Source organism: Pistacia vera, unplaced genomic scaffold, assembly GCF_008641045.1.
Source record: "Pistacia vera cultivar Batoury unplaced genomic scaffold, PisVer_v2 Contig21, whole genome shotgun sequence".
NCBI lineage: Eukaryota > Viridiplantae > Streptophyta > Magnoliopsida > Sapindales > Anacardiaceae > Pistacia > Pistacia vera.
Genome location: NW_022196013.1, coordinates 918,769 through 936,647, shown reverse-complemented (window position 1 = coordinate 936,647; position 17,879 = coordinate 918,769). Strand labels below are relative to the sequence as shown.

The 17,879-nt window shown below is 34.8% G+C and overlaps 1 protein-coding gene across 1 annotated transcript; it reads right to left on the bottom strand.

Annotated features, from left to right (window-relative positions):
* Positions 1–16,054: 16,054 nt before the first annotated feature.
* On the bottom strand, positions 16,055–17,422 carry LOC116129236 (protein TERMINAL FLOWER 1-like). Its single transcript, XM_031414987.1, has 4 exons — positions 17,164–17,422; positions 16,963–17,024; positions 16,391–16,431; positions 16,055–16,316 (listed from the first exon to the last, which is right to left on the bottom strand). Exons 1-4 carry the CDS (start codon positions 17,359–17,361, stop codon positions 16,099–16,101), a joined length of 519 nt encoding a protein of 172 aa, XP_031270847.1. The 5' UTR covers positions 17,362–17,422; the 3' UTR covers positions 16,055–16,098.
* Positions 17,423–17,879: the final 457 nt, after the last annotated feature.

Genomic DNA, 17,879 nt, shown 5'->3' with positions numbered 1-17,879 from the left:
ATTTAGCATTAGATATTTTACTTCAAATTTCTAAAACTTTTGCTAAACATAGATATAATCCAAACTTAATGCATATTATTTCAGACATGGAAACAAAATACCAGAAATATTGGTGTGATATTCCATTCTTAAATGGATTAGGTCTTAATGTAGATCCTAGGTTTAAATTAAACGTATTTAATTGTATGGTTATTGAGATATGCCAACATTTAGGACATGACTATAGTTCTTATTTGATATACTTTAACAGAAAATTAGAAAGCCTTTTTTTCTTTATATCAGACTAGGTACAATGGAGCACCTAATAGAGACGACTAGCAGGACCTTGATAAAGACATTTATCAACAAGGATCGAGAATGTGGATGTATACAGGACTCAGTAGCGGTGATGGTGGAAGTAGCAACTACAACTCGTACAGACACAGACCAAATGAGCTGCAACGATACCTATAAATGGACATGTCTTGCATGATCAAGCAAGAGAAGCATGAGATGGATCTACTTCAATGATGGAACCAAAATCGAAGTTGATTCCCCACTATAGCCCAAATGGCACGCAACATTTTATTTGAGCCAGTTTCGACAATTGCATCTGAGACAACATTCTCAATTAGTGGCCGCATTGTTGAAGACAGAAGATGCTCTTTAACCAATGAGATGGCTGAAGTCATAAAATGTTTACAGGATTGGACTCATGCAGACAGAAGACTATAGTAGCACCTTGAAGATCCCAAACTACTCGACCTCTTCAAAAACACAGATTTAGATGATGTAAATTTTGCCGATGTAAATTAATAATTTAATAAAATAAATTTATTTAATTGTTTATTTGTGAAGTGTGAATATTGTATTTATGTTAAAATTAAATTATCTCTTTAAATTAAAACCATATAAATTTAGAGCAGCATTACACTTACAACTTTTTCATACAACCCTGATGTAATAGCTCATGATTGGTCAACTCGTAGTGGGTCTCATTTGCTTAAATGCGAGCTGACCAATCACGAGTTGTCACATCAAAATTGTATAAAAAGGTTGTATGAAAAAGTCGTAAGTGTAGTTTTATTGATAAATTTGTAACCACTTAAACATTCATTTATATTTATTTACTAATTAATTAAAAAATTTACAAATCACCCTTTGAAAAATTATATAAACCCCCCTACATAATTTTTTATTTAGCCAAAGATATAAAAAAATTAAGGGAGGCTAAAGTAATTTTCCAGTCCTAGTGATCGGTCCGAGCCCTAAGAATTTTCATTGGCCTTGGACCGATCCCAGCCCAATTGGGATTGGTCCTTGAATGATCGATCCCAATTTGGGACTAGTCCTAGACCCGGCTAGGACTGGGCCTTGCCTACCTCTATTTTGGGCAGGAGAATGCATGATCATTTGGAACATGGTCGTGCTATAGGAACGTTCATCTGGGCATCTCTATGAAACTAGGAACGGTCGTTCCTTTGTCCTACACAGTCATACTAACTGGGAAAACAACGTCTTCTATTTTTGTTATGACTTCTTGTCATACCTTTGCATGTTTGTTAAATACCAATCAATTTTTTTATTTTTTTTGTCACATTAAAACATATAAGGGCTCAACAATTAATTTGTTGTTCGACACTAAAGATGAAGGAGGATTGGTTTGGTCTTGAGGATTTGCAATCCTTTCATGACAAACTATGGACTGACGAATTTTAAAGTGCTTTGCGCATTTTTTTATACGTGGTTAAACTAATTCTTTGAGAACATTGTAATCTCTGTGGTTGTTGTATAACGATGTATTATATTGTTGAATTGTGTTGGATTCATGTTGTTGATGAAGTCATGAATTCTGGAGGACTTCAGCACCAGGGGACAGTGTAAACACAAATTAGGAATAGGAGCGGTGTCTAATTTTATTAATTTATCTGTAAAATATAACTTCCCCACTGGCTATTTAAGGAAATGAAACTCGTGTTATCCAATTACTTCTATGAAGTGGGAAGCTGTGTTTTTTTCTCACTTTGCAATAAACGTGCATGCGTAATAGTTTCGTATATGCATGGCAATGCATATTCCATTTCATACTATGAGTTTTTGTGATCTAATGGGAAAAAATCTGAGTTGAACAAAACATTTGCCCGAATACGAATTAATATAAGTTTTGGCAATGTATAACTATCGCTCAATACAAACAAGCATAAAACTCAGTTAATTATTAACATAACAAAACAATGATAATGCAGGGATATTGTCAATTCATTTTAACAATTGTCATTCACATTACAGACTTTTAATGCCGCGGCATTGAAACAACCTTCAAGGGTCATCATAAGATCTTTGGTGGAAACTAACTGCACTTCTTGTTGGGTTGAAATTAATTACTAGTACTAACTTATGACATGCAGACTTTTTATTTCAACTTAAACACTTGAAATTATTTGACTATTCCTGTTTAAAAAATACCTACAAATGGCATTTTTATTTTTGTCGATGGCAATAATTTATTCAAACTCGTTATTTGCTCCGCGTTACATGTCTGAACAAAGCTAGATACCAAATATGCAAAGTTGGATGCTGTTCATGGATAACGGATAGAAAACGTAAATATTCAGATGTCCTTCATATGTGCTTTGCCAAATGTATACTTGTTTAACCAAACACATTATTGATTTATACTCACTAATCTTGTGAAGGACAATTTAGTAAAATAAACGTTAAGTAATTTATACTCATTGTTCATCAAATACATTAATTATTTATACAGCCCTCACGAACCAAATACAGTAATGATTTATACTCAATAAATGGAACGGTTGTGTTATAATTGTGTCCGCTATTTTCATTATATAATTCAAAAAGATTCTCAAAACTTTTATTCTTGTAGCCCTCTTCCCTTTGCTCAAAAAGCCAACAATCAAATGCTATACTAATCAAAATCTCATTTTATATGTATATAATAGCTACTCAAACCAGTTTATGCATAAACTTTATATATATATATATAATATACTATATATATATATATAATATATAATATTATATATTGTTGTATAATAATTACCAATAATATAAAGCAAATAGACTAATATGTATAGAGAAAGAATAATAGGACTACAATGAGATTTATCTTCTCTAAATTTTTACATTTCTTAATAATGAAGGTGAGGGTGATATTTATAGAAAACATCCCTCCCCTTTTTTACCACCCCACTGCCTCTAAGCTCAAGGTGGTGGAGGTCCATCATATTACAACACTCCTCCTTGAACCTCCACCTTTTACAGATAATTGTATTTTAACTTTACTCAAGAAAAACCTAGTGGGAAAAAACCTAAGTAAAGAAATACAACTCTACAAAGAAACTGTAACGTGAAATTGGACGTGCTTCATACTGCCTCATTAAAAACATTGTCAAGAAAACCCAATGGGACAAAACCTGATCAAGAAAAAAAGAGTACAGTACACATATGTCCTGTACAATAAATAATACAATAAACTTTTCTAAAAACTCCCCCAAATCGATGCTTCTCTTGATCAATGCTCCCCCTCATAATGGTAGAATTAATTTAGTAACTTATTGAGTCGCCACATACTGATGTTATACATTAATTTTTCAAATGTTGATGTCGGTAAAGTCTTAGTGAATAAATTTGCAAGATTATCACTAGAGCGTATTTGTTTGACATCAATCTCTTGGTTTTACTGGAGTTCGTGAGTGTAAAAGAACTTCGGTGAAATATGCTTGGTTCTGTCTCCTTTGATATATCCTCCCCTGGCTTGGGTAATACATGTCACATTGTCTTCATTTATAATTGTGGGAGCATCTTGTTAGAGTAGGTGCCTTAGAGCCAATCAATTATTGTAAAACTGACTCTATAATAAATGTTTATTTATCAATTAAAGACATATTCTTCTATATCGTGTATGTAATAATATATGTCCTTAGGATGGTAGAACCATGACGAGGGTATCAAGTGTTTCAAATCTTGATAGTAAGAACCCTACGATCACATATGGTGGCCATTCTAAAAACGTCCGTAGCCCTTGTATTATTCTGACCAAGGACATAGATAATACGGTAAGGCTATCATAGTGTTGAACAACCCTGTCGAAAGGCAGTGATTGATCTCACTTGTCAAGGTTATTTGCCGACAATCTAGTGCAACGCATGGATGCTTGCTAGAGGCAAATTCACTGGATAGACCCACCAAAGGATTCCATATGGATGGTAACCCCGATGTCTATGGAATGAATCCTCTAACGGATGGTGGTGCATGTGATCCTTAGACTTGAGATCATCAGAGCGGCTTGTGCACCAATTGGTATAGTTTGACACTAGCCTAACGTAATTCTATTCAAAACTATAAATACGGTAGTGATTGGCTACATTGAGAAGTGTATCAAGACTATGGTGGATTGGCAAAGGATTCATCATTCTTGGGTACGGGAGAAGTTATCTCACTAGATAATTCAGTAAATGGCAGTGACACTAAATCTGAGGCCACAGTGGGATTGAGTTGATGGTCAATTCAATTTAATATTCTTGTCATTAGTCCAGTAACTGAATACAAACATGTCGAAGATATCTAAGGTTGACACTATTTATATACCTCAGTCTCGATGAGATAACAGTTGATGAAATGATTTGATTGCATGGTAACCATACCATTGACAGGCTGCGGTTTCGCTGAATCCGAATATATCGGGTGGCCATGATGCCTTGCTAGGGGCTAATCTTGGTCTATTTGTAGTGAGACGATTAATTGGTATTAATCGTGATACTACACACTGCCGATATGATGAGGAGCCTACGGGTCACACACTTAGAAGATAATTTAAGAATCAATTTGTGAGAAGGGTATTTTCATCTTTCAGGATGAAAGAGTATTTTGGTAATCTCACAGTGCAATTAAATTTACTGAGGTTGTTGCCTGTATTTAATTTTAATACTAAAATTAAATTATTGAGATTATATTTAAATATATCTATGTATATATATTTAAACGAATTATTATTATTAATTAAATGTTAATATATTATTATATATATTAATTGATTTTAATTATAATAATAATTAATTAATTAAAATACCATAAAGGGTATGTTTGGTTACAAGGGTGAACTAGGGTTGGAGCTCATGGTTATTCCTAAGTGGAATAGGGTTTTAATTGTTGCACTATATAAGTGCAACTTAAAATTAAAACAATAAGAATTATTCATTCAATTAAAACCCTAGCCACCCAAAAGGTTCTTACTCTCACGTTTTATTCTTTAAGTGAAGAAGAAAATTTTTCAATTTTGATTGTTCGTGATTCTTGATGCCGACAATTGTTCTAGCAAAACAATTGTCGGTTCTTCGAATTATCTTTGTGGAGACTTTCGTGAGTGCGATCCTACATTGGATCGATTAGCGAAGAATCACGTGAACAAAAGACGGTGAATAGTAAATGATGAACAATAACAAGTGAACAGTTACCAATGAACAGTGTTCGTGTCCAAAATCATAGATATTCGGAGGAGCCTCCAAACATCGGTAGTGTGTTCTTAATCCTCGTATGGATTATTTACTATGATTTTTATTGTACAGATTTTTATGTTTATTAACCTGTAAGCAATTTGATCTATACCCGGATCTTGGCGTCGAAAGTGATTGATTTTTAGTTTTAATTTATTGTTTTTCCGCTGCATTTTTGAGATCAATCAATAACACATCTGAAATATCTGGCAATTTGCATGTCCTTTCAATATGATGGATTGCAGATATTAACCATACGCATTCTCGACTGGCTTCATGAAGTGCAAGAATCTCGGAGTGGTTGGAGGAAGTAGCAACCAATGTCTGTTTTGTAGAGCACCATAATATTGTAGTACCATTATGAGTGAAAACATATCATGTTGCGAGCAGGCTTTGTGAGGATCAGAAAGGTACCCAACATCTATATAGCCAACTAATTTAGGATCATTAACAGATTTCCTTAGATAAAATAATCCCAAATCGTTTGTTCCACTGAAGTAACGAATGACTTCTTTCTACTAATATGCTCATAAAATATACTTAATAAAAATACATGTATAATTAATAGAAAGTAGTTGGGCCCAAATGTTTCTTTACTTAATATATACATTCTTTACATAGTACAAAATAACATGTACAAAAACTATCAAAATGGTGGACAGTGTAGCCATTTCTCTCTGCTTGCCGATGTCCATCCGACTGCATCCTCACCTATTTCTTGCAAAAACATGGAAAACAATGGGTGAGCACAAAAATGCTCAATAAGTAAATCCTCTACACCGCTATCTCCGTACATCACTTTTTCATTTTTCCTTACTCTACTCTTTTTCTTCTTTTTCTTTCTCCCTTGTTCTTTTTATATTCTTCTTTGCTTCTATTTCTCACGGTTCTCCTCTACTAATTCTCTCTCTCTATTCTTTCTTTCTTTCTCTTCTATTCTTACTAATCATGATAGAAATCATGATAACAATGCATGAATGAAATGCACATGCAGTAATGCATAGAAATGCATTCTCTTTCTTCTCTTCTATTTTTCTTATTATGTTTTCTATTTTTATGCATTTCTTTTGTTTCTATTATGTTCTTTCTTTTCTTCCTCATGCTTTCTTATTCTTATTCATTCTTATTCATTCTCATTCTTTCTTATTCTTTCTTACTCTATGCCGATCGGACTCGGTTGATGCATGGATTTGGAACCCTTGGCCATGTGAGTGTATTCTCTCTCTCGGGTATAGCCCTTATCCGCATGCACTCTCACGGGCTATACCAATTCTTCTTCTCATTCTCAGGCCGCTCACTAAAGGCGGCGTACATGTGGGGATATTCTGCTCATCACTCACGGGTTCCCTATCGCACAACCTATTCTTTTCTCTTCTTTAGCACTTTTCTTTATTTTATTCGGTAGTGCTTAATCTTTCTTTCTCTAGTGCTTATTCTTTCTTTCTTTTTATTCTTAGAGTGCTTTACTCTCACAATTCATGATTCTTTCTTAAGTTAGTACACATATAAAAAATATGCATATGGATGGCTCATGCTTCGAATTCTTTCTTAAATGCACTCATGAAATGCAAATATGCAATGTTGCATAAAATTAAGGTTCTCTACTCATACTTATGCTTCTCTTAGGCATTTCATCAAACAATAAGCATGCATACATAAACTCTACTTTAACTATAATTCTACTTCTTTCTTAAACCATCCAAAATTGGAGTAAACTCCCTTGAGCCATCACAACTCCTACCAAGGAAACACACTTCAAATACTCTTCTCAAATTCTTTCTAAATTCATCCAAACTTCCATCAAATTCTATCAACAAAACCAACCCTTCTCATAGTGGAAATCCAACCATAAACCATCATCAAACTCAATAACAACTCCATCTACTCATCTCAAGCATAAAGAATTCATGCAAGATTCATATAAACAATCTCTACACATCATTCAATCACTTAAATCTTAGCTTAAGTTGGATTTACTTACCTTATGCTCGAGTAGTTTCCACTAAAGCTCTCTACTCTTATTGGGCTCAAGCTTCCTCTTAACCCTAAGCATAAACTTAATAAGGATTCAACTCTTGCATAAATAAAACTCATATTTAGAGCAAGGATTCTTACCTCTTGTTGCTTAGGATCAACTCCTTATCAATTTCAAACCAAGAGCCCTCAAAATCCATAGAAGATTGAGTGAAAAGTTGAGAGAAAATGAAGGCTGGAAGTGGCGGTGGAAGAAGAGAAATGAGGGGGTTTATAAGACTAAACCCTTAATATCTCTTTTTATAAGCACTCTTTCCCATTTTACCCTTACACTTTCTTGGAAATTCTAACTTTGCCCTTTAATTCTTTGCAATCACAACCCCAACTCTAATGTATTCTCCATGAAATTTTCTTACATTTCACTTCCCACTTTTCTTGCTAATTGGGGGTAGAATGGTCACTTTGCTCCTATGGAAAAATTCTCTAGAACCTTCATGAAGAATTTCAACCGACTCTTCGCCGCGGCGAAGACTGTTTCTTCACCTCGGCGAAGAATTATAGAGCCTACGTCACCGCGGCGAAGATTCTTCTTCGCCCCGGCGAAGTCTGTAATTCCAATTTTCGCCAAGTCTTCACCAATTTCAGGGCAACCACTCCACCAAACTAACATATCACTTCAATTAAGGGCCAAACAAGCAATATTAACAACATACAAGCTTAACTAAGGGCAAACAATCAACATTAAGGGCAAAATGAACATACATAAGCTTCGTACCTCAAGTGGGCATTACATTCTGACCTTTTTATAAAGACACACGAGCATACATGATCATTGATGTATCATTCCTTCATCAGATATTTACTGAGACGATTATACCTCATTCGTCCGGATTGTTTTAACCCATATAAAAATCTTTGCAATTTTATTGAATACATGTGCCTTTTATTTGCTTAAAGCACTTTGAATCTTTCAGGGATTTTTATATAGATATCAGTATCTAGTGTGCCATACAAATACGCAGTGACAACATCCATGAGATGCATATCAAGTCCTTTTGAGACTGATAAACTAATAAAATATCGAAATTTGATCGCATCCATCATTGGTAAATATGTCTCATTGAAATCAATTTAAGGTCTCTACAGGAAACCTTGAGCTACTAGTCTGGCCTTATACCTAGCAATCTCAGTTTTCTCATTTCGTTTCCTTGTGAATACCTATTTGTATCCTACGGGTTTCACGTTTTCAAGCGTTTGGACTGCAGGTCCAAATACACTACGTTTTGTTAGGGAGGTTAATTTTACTTGAATTGCCTCTTCCCATTTTGGCCAATCATGTCTCTTTCAACATTCATCAACAGAATGTGGCTCAAACTCATCATTCATAATTTCAGTAGCTACTACGTATGAGAATATGTTATCAACAATAGTTGTTTCACGATTCTACATTTCTTTACTATGAGCATAGTTTATAGAAACTTCTTCATTTCTATGTTCTTTCATTCCTTTAGGGATTTGTTCCTCTTCAGGGGCTTGTGTCCTTTCAAGGACTATTAACTCTTCTAGAGTTAGTTTAGAAGATGTGGAATTTCAATTATTCCAGTATTGTCAATATTGGCACCTATTTGATTATGTGTCTTTCGTTTCCTAAAAACAATATCCTTGGCTCCAACAGACCTACCATGCTTCTGGCGTGTAACAGATGAATCGATCGCTGCCCACATAGATTGTTTATTGGTAACATCAATCTTTACTGGTGTATTTAGAGCAGGAATGTATGATCTCGTTATTTTTGCTGCATTTGTAAATGCATCAGCCATTTGGTTGGCATTGTTTTGCAAATGTGTTATTCTTTGTAGTTCAATTTCAGATTGAGATGTGCAATGATCTAAATGAGACATAGAATTTGCTTTCTAGGAAAGTTCAGGCCTTACTTCAAGAGTTTTACTTTTTTTCCCTAAAGATGGGAATGTTGTCTCATCAAAATGGCAATCCGAAAAATGTACAGTAAATAGATCGTCCATCAGGGGCTCAAGATATCTGATGATAGATGGTGAGTCATAGCCAATATATATTCCTGAACAACGTTGGGGTCCCATTTTGGTGTGTTAAGGGGGTGCAATTGGAACTTACACAATACAACTAAAAGTTCTTAAATGGGATATATTAAGCTAATGTCCAAATACAAGTTTTATTGGAGAGTATTGATGATATGTAGTGGGTCTTAGGCGAATTAACATCGCAGCATGTAAAACAGCATAAGCCCAAGCAAAAGTCGGTAATTGCGTACGTAATAGCAAAGTTCTTGCAATTCATTGAATACGCTTTAAAAATGTCTCTGCTATACAATTATGGGTATGTACATGTGGTAATGGGTGCTCAACATCAATTCTCATTATTGTACAATAATCATCAAATATCTGTGAGGTAAACTCACCAACATTGTCAATCTGTATCACTTTAATTGGGTAATTTGGGAAGTGTGCCCGTAATCTGATGATTTGTGCTAGCAATCTAGCAAAGGTAACATTACGGGTAGAAAGTAGACAAACATGTGACCATTGTGCCAATGTATCAATGAATACCATAAAGTAGTAGAAAGGTCTACTTGGTGGATGAATAGGTCCACATATGTCCCCATGAATTCTTTGTAAAAGTGATGGGGATTTTAGACCAACTTTAGTGATGGACAACGTAAGTGTCAATTTGCCTTGTAAGCAAGCAATACAAGCACTCTCATTAGGTGATAGAATCTTCAGGTTCTTTAATGGGTGCCCATGTGAGTTTTCTATGATCCTATGCATCATAATAGAACTTGGGTGACCAAGACTGTCATGCCAAATTTTAAAAAGTTTAGGATCAGTGAACTTCTGGTTCATAACTACATAAGTTTCAACATTCTTAAGGAATGTGTAATATAACCCTGATGAGAAAGCAAGAAGTTTCTCTAATACATGCTTCTAGCATGAAATATTAGTAGTGATGCATAGAAACTCTCCATCCTTTTCATTTAAAGTTTCAATGTGGTATCCATTGAGTCATATATCTTTGAAACTAAGCAAATTTCTTCTAGATTTGCGAGAATATAAAACATCATGGATACTTAATTTAGTTCCGTTTGGTAACAAAAGTGTTGCTCTTCCGGAGCCCTCAATTATGTTTGTAGATCCTGATATATACGGTATTTATTTTAGCCTCAATAAAGGTCAAACCTAAGAAATATTTTCTATCCCAAAGGAAGGTGTGCATTGTTGCATAGTCTACTATACAAATATCTCCACCATTAATGGATATCGATGTTTCGGTTTCGAAGTCCATCCTTAAAAAAATTAAATTGATAAGGATGTTTACAGAACTTCATCTTCATGATATGAAACTTCTGCTCCTTTTTTTTTTTTCTTGTCTCTGTTTTAAAAACTTCATGTTTGTAATCAGTATTTAGAACTTCAAGTTCTAAAAACAATATTTATTTATGAAATTCCAAGTTCATTTATCATATATAAGATGGAAGCACAATTACTAATGTTGGTTATCGAATATATAATAAAAGTAGATCTAGCTATAAAGGTTGTATTCAACAAGAATAAACAGATTCGACCATGAAGGTGGTATTCAACAATAATAAATAGATCCAACCATAGAGGCAAAATTTAACAATAATAAATAGATCCGACCATAGCGGCGGAATTTAACAATAATAAATATATTCAACCATAAAGGTGGAATTTAACAATAATAAATAGATCTGACCATAAAAGCAGAATTTAACAATAATAAATAGATCCGATCATAAAGGCGAAATTTAATAATAAATAAATAAATTCAACCATAAAGGCGAAAACAGAGATTAAAGAACACATGTAAGATCAAAGTATTTACTTTCAACAAGGGCATAACGTTACACTTGTTAATTTCTTCGTGCTGATAACGTGTTGTATAATAATTACCAATAATATAAAGCAAATAGACTAATATGTATAGAGAAAGAATAATAGGACTACAATGAGATTTATCTTTCCCTAAATTTTTACATTTCTTAAGAATGATGGGGAGGGGGGTATTTATAAAAACAACAAAGCTACGGACACCGAAAATTTTGCACCAAAAATGTGTACCGGCCTACGTGTAACACGCCTCTGAACTTTTTAACAATTTTTTTTCTAGTGAACGGCCGTCCATCAAATTTGGACGGTTATTCACTCACATGGATGCCCGTCTATATTATATGGACGAGCGTCCATGTACAAGGGACGGGCGTTCCCATTTAAAGGACGCTCGTCCATCAATAAAATATGAAAATAAAAAAAATAAAAAAATCTTTGGGGACGGCCATCCATAAATTTTGGATGGCCGTCCCTTACGTTTGGACGGGCGTCTATTACCTTACGTTTGGACGGGCGTCCATTCCTAATGGACGCCCGTCCCTTATGTTTGGAAGAGCGTCCATTAGGAATGGACGCCCGTCCATACTTTAAAAAAAAAAAAAAAAACGTTTGGAAGGAATGGACGCCCGTCCATTATTTTGGTTTCTACAAATTAAAGAAAAACTTTGGATAGGACGGGCGTCCGTAAGGAATGGACGCCCGTCCATTACTTACATTTTTAAAAATAAAAGAAAAACTTACAGTTTCACACAAGGCTGATGGGTTTGAAGGCTGATGGGTTTGAGATCGCCAATGCAGTTAGGAAGTGTTCGTATCTCACTTTCAATCCAGTGTCTTTCATTCTTTTCTTGAGTATATGGATTCGCTTACTTGCATTATCTATTCGACGAGTATCAGTAAATGCAGTATCAGCTACTGGATTGCAACAATGAGCAAGGAAGCCACGCTTTTGTGAACTCTTTCCAGTGATAGCAATCTCATGCAGTATCTCTTGCACATCATCAACCAACTTTTTGACGTCCTCCAGCCAGTCTAGTACGTTTGCATCCTGGTTGAAGTTCTGTAGCTTATCCTTATTCTCTTCATCGCTACTGACTTCCCTGAAAATCTTAAACTCTTGCCTCCATGGAATTACCTTGTTAAAAAGGTCATTAGGATTTTTGAGGGACCTCAACCTAGAGAATAGTGTCTCCAGTTGCTCCAACTTGCTACGCAATTCTTGAACCATGATAACGCTGTCACACAAAAGAGAAGGATGAAACTGAGACTGAACCAGAGCTTGATCGTATTCATGGTCATGGATGCTTTAAAATATTCAAAACCTCTCGTTCTCTTACCCTAAATTAAAAATATAATTATAAACTTTTGCTAAAAGCATGGAAGATGTAGGACTCTTATCTGCTTCATCTCATCGTCTTTTATAAATATTTTATGTCTTTTTTTCTATAAATCATTTTATGTCTTTTTCTTTGGTATAGTGACATTCTTATTTGATGGCATGTTTTAGGTTGATCTTGAAAGAGTGCAAGAGATACCCATGGTTATGTGGGAGCAGATCTTGCTGCTCTCTGTACTGAAGCGGCCCTTCAGTGTATCCGGGAGAATGGATGTCATTGCTTAGAGGACGAGAAAGGATGCTGGGTGTTGAATTCAAGGCGTAACTAACGAACACTTCCTAACTCATTGGCGATCTCAAACCCATAGCCTTGCGTGAAACTGCAAGTTTTTTTTTATTTTAAAAACGTAAGTACATCCAAAGTTTTTCTTTAATTTGTAGAAACCAAAATAGTGGACGGGCGTCCATTCGTCCAAACGTTTTTTTTTTTTTTTTTTTTTAAAGTATGGACGGGCATCCATTCCTAATGGACGCCCGTCAAACGTAATTTTGGATGGCCGTCCCCAAAGTTTTTTTTTTCATATTTTATTTATGGACGGGCGTCCTTTAAATGGGGACGCCCGTCCATATATATGGACGGACGTCCATTAAGTAAACGGCGTCCAAATTTGATGGATGGCCCTTCACTAGAAAAAAAATGTTAAAAAAATCAGAGGCATGTTACACGTAGGTGGTACACATTTTCGGTGCAAAATTTTGGTGTCCGTAGCTTTATGTTATAAAAAAAATCCTCCCCCATTTGACCGCCCCACGGCCTCTAAGTTCAAGGCGGTGGAGGTCCTCACATTACCAATAGATAACATTTTAAACACAATCCAACAATTATATGTTGGGCCAACCCAAATCACATTTTCCAGATCCTCCGAGGTAGACGAGTTTATGTGAACCATATTAATTTTTTTCTTTTTGTTAAATTTTTGTGACGCATTAAGATTTAGTTATTGATTTTAATAGTTATGCTAAACCTGTTCAGAACAGAGAATTTTCTTTAAATTATGTATTGCATGAATGCATCGAATTACAAGAAGTTAAAGACAATAAGTTGAAAAATCTTCCATAGGTCTTTCATCTTAGCGGTGACGAGGGAGAAAATTACTAACAAAATCATACTGCCCGCGCTACACATCAAATTGTGTGTTGTCCAGTTGGCTTCTTTAATTATATGCTACACATAATAATCCATAATGCTGTATGTTAATTGTAAGGGTCTGTTTTATTTGTTATTTTAGATAGGATTTTGAGAATAATATTATGTAGTTGAATAGAGTGAGTATTACGAGATAAAATTTAAAAATTAACAAAAAACCTCCTAGGTTTGTTAATTTAACTAAACACCTTAATATATAAAATTTGTAAAATGACAAAAACACCGCCACTAACCCATAGTGCCAGATTCTGGCCACCACCGTCAGAATCTGGCGAAAAATGGGTTACGAAGCAGACCGATTGATTTGGGGGTACGGCTGATATGACCGTCGAAAAAGACCAGATCTACAGCCAAATCAGTCGTGACGGCAGCAAAAGTCCAGATAGGCCATCACTGACGATCAAAGAATGACCGTCGTTGTCGGTCAACGACAATGGTTTACGGAAAGGCAGATCGATGAATACCGGTCAGTTTCGGTCTTTTGTAGCGCGTTGTGACAGATTTCAACTACCACCGACGGTGGTTACCGGAATCTGGCAACTATGGCTAAGTGGGTGTGTTTTTGTTAATTTTAACTTTTTTCTAGGAATTTAATGAAATTAATAAACTTAAAGGGTTAAAGTAATTAAAAAATATACTAATATTTTCAAAATAATTAAACAAACAAATATGGGAATAGGATTGAGAATATGGAAAATATTAAAAAAATGCACCTAAAACTATCGTGCAAATCTTAAAAGGCATCCAAATGGGGTGCGGCAGTTGTGTCGGAATAGGGGCTTTGACGGGCAAAAAATGAATCCAACGGAGGCTCAATTGTGCGATGATTGCATTGATGTATATTGTCAATGTAGCATCGTTTTATGTCGCAATTCCCACTTTATAATATTATATATATAATATATATATAATATATAAGAGAGAGAGAGAGAGAGAGAGAGGAGAGAGAGAGAGAGAGAGAGAGAATTATGTCATTGTTAAGTTTAAGAATATACTTCTCAAACAAACACAAGTAACAGTTTTTTTTTTTTTTCACAGGCAGCACGGGCTTGAAATCCAAACAAGTTTTATTAAATAAACAAAAATAAAAAATAATATACTCCCTCCGTTTTTTTTAAATGACGTTTGGGGTATAATTTTTTTTCTAAATAAGTGTCGCTTGTCTTGTCTCAGTTATATCTCTATTCTCCTTTTTGCGATGGCCCACATCTCTTCTCTTTCTCTTTCTTTGCTCTGCGTGTCTGCTTTAATATTCTCTCTCTACTTGTTGATAGCACCTCCTCTTCTTTTTGTTTACATTAAAAAAATCAATGCATAAAAATTGTGCAATTAGCTAAAACGTAACTTAAACGGAGGGAGTAGAATATAATATATAATATATAAATTATTAAGAAGGGAAATGTGCATCGCTGTCAAACGCAGAAACTAGCGCATGTCATATTGTAATTGTAACAATTTGAAAATAGGGCTCCATTGATAGAGAAAAGAGAAAGATGTTTAGTTGTTTACTCAATGGATGGTACTGAAAATGTACTTCCTATGTATGGAAACTCTGTCGCAGATGAATTTAACCATAAGGTTAAATAAAAAAGAAGTGCAGGGTCAGAAACATGTCCCACCAAGATGATAATCGTACGAAGAAAGAAATCAAATGAAACTCGCTTGACTCTATGCCTTCGTGCACATTTTTACGTACCTTTTAAGTGCATAAAAAAATGGAAAAAGACCCTAAACAAAGGGGCTGTTTTATCACATATTTAAAAGCATTAAATATAAAAATATTATTTGTATACATATATATATATACACTACAATTTTTGTTTTCTAATATTTTCAGCGTGTAATTTAGGGATAATGAAGACAACCCAACAAAAATAAAGAAATAATTTTAGAGAACATATCAAATAAGTTTCCCACATTTACCATAAATATTCTCAAATTGAATTGAAAAAACCACTCGATGTTTCACAATACAATGGCGGAAATGGGGTAGAGGAGATGGTAATTCCTCCCTTACTGCATATTATTTAAATTATAAAGAGTAATTTTAGATAAAAACCCAGAAACACTTCCTTCACATCACCTAACTTTTCTATTATAAGTTTTTTTTTTTTTTTGGTTTGGGGGGGGGGGGGGGGGGGGGGGTGTGTGTGGCGGCGTGGGTGTGCGCGCGGGGGGTGGCGGGTGTGGTTGGGGCTCTGGTTAGCGTCTTCTAGCTGCAGTTTCTCTTTGTGCATTGAAGTAAACAGCTGCAACAGGTGGACCAAGATCGTTTTCGGCAGCGAAAACTCGAGTGCTGAAGTTTTCCCTTGAAGAAGGTGGGTTAAATATTTGTCTACTTTTCTGCCTGAATAGAACAAAAACAAATCTGTGGATGCCTATATTTGGCCTTGGCGTCTCGTGGCTCACCAGTTCCCTCCCTGACATACATGAAATTCCTTAATAAAAATGATTAAAATCCTTTAAGATCTACAAAGTAAATTATATAACCTACCAAATGTAACATCTGTTGTTCCTGGTATGTTTGTCACAATCCTGTAAAAAGGTTTAACCCAGAATTATTGTTAGTTCTCACTTAGCATTTGTAGATTATATTATATTGGTATGATTGACGTGCAGTGGCTACATGGTTTTAACAAACTAGTAACTTGAATATTGCTCATGGAAAAAATCTAGATTATCAATGGGTATCCAATAATTTACATAAGCACTTTCTCTCTTCTCAATCTTTATCGTCAATATGATTGATAGTTATTAATTTAAAAAATTATGTGATAATTATGTATTGATTGCGGGTACAAATGACTTCAGTAAATAGAATTTTTTCTATACATGACATAAATGTCATTTCTATTGATGTCCCCTTAGGCTTTTGGCGAAGTTATTTATTTATTTATTTTTTTTTTTGAAGAAAGTTGGCCATCAACCCATGAACTAGGGTTTTTACTTCGACATGTGTTTGTACTAACACTGATAGTCTGATGTGCATGAAATTAAAAGACTCAAGATAAGAGTATCCTAATATACACCGCTACATAAGAATTTTTTGATGGTTTTAGAGTATACCAGTGCAGGTGCTCCCTTAAGTAAGGGTCACTAGGTCCAGGAACATCTGGGTCTGTCATCACCTGCAATTAACAAGACATAATTTTTTTTTTTTTTTTTGTTAGCAAGATGCAAGTTAATAAGATGAGAAATTAATTCATAGAGTCCCCAATGTAATGAATAATTATAGAAGAGAAATTTGAAAAGAGGAAAGGAATTTACCAGTGTAAAGAAAGTTCTCATATCACCTCCTTGAATCTCAACCCTAGGTCTGAAGGAAACTGTGGAAGGAAAGAGCTCATGTCCATTGCTCACTTGCTTGTTATTGTAACTTACAAACATTTTGATTGTTGGAGAGAAAGAATCAAGAACATCTCCTATCACTCTCCCAACAACAAGAGGCTCTACGGTTCTTGCCATTGAATCAGTAGGAGAATAAGAATGCGAATGAGAGAGGGAAAGAAAATGGATAAAAATCAGTTAGGAGTTTTCTTATAGGGCATGAAAGCAGAAATCCCATATTTATAAAGCTTTTGAAGTGATCTGCAAGTCACTCTTTAGATCTAAGCTATGTTTAAGAGACGGTAAGTCTAAGATCTGTGGGACATCAAGAAAGAATCTTATATTGCTTTGCTATATATTTATTTTCTCTCTCTCCCTATGTTTGTGGCAAATATCAATTATAAATTAAGATGAATTAGTTAGTTATATAATGCGTTTGAGTCTTACACCGATTAGGCATATTTAATCCTATTGTTTTATAAGATGGGGTAATTCTCTCATTCAACAAGGCCTTCTTGAGTGAGGAGTCAGACTCACCTCAAATTCTAGCATGATATCAGAGTTAGGCCCAATTGAGCTGAGTGTTTGATCAGCGGATAATCAAGCATAATATCAAAGTTAGGCCCAGTTGAGTTGAGTGCTTGATCAGCAGATGA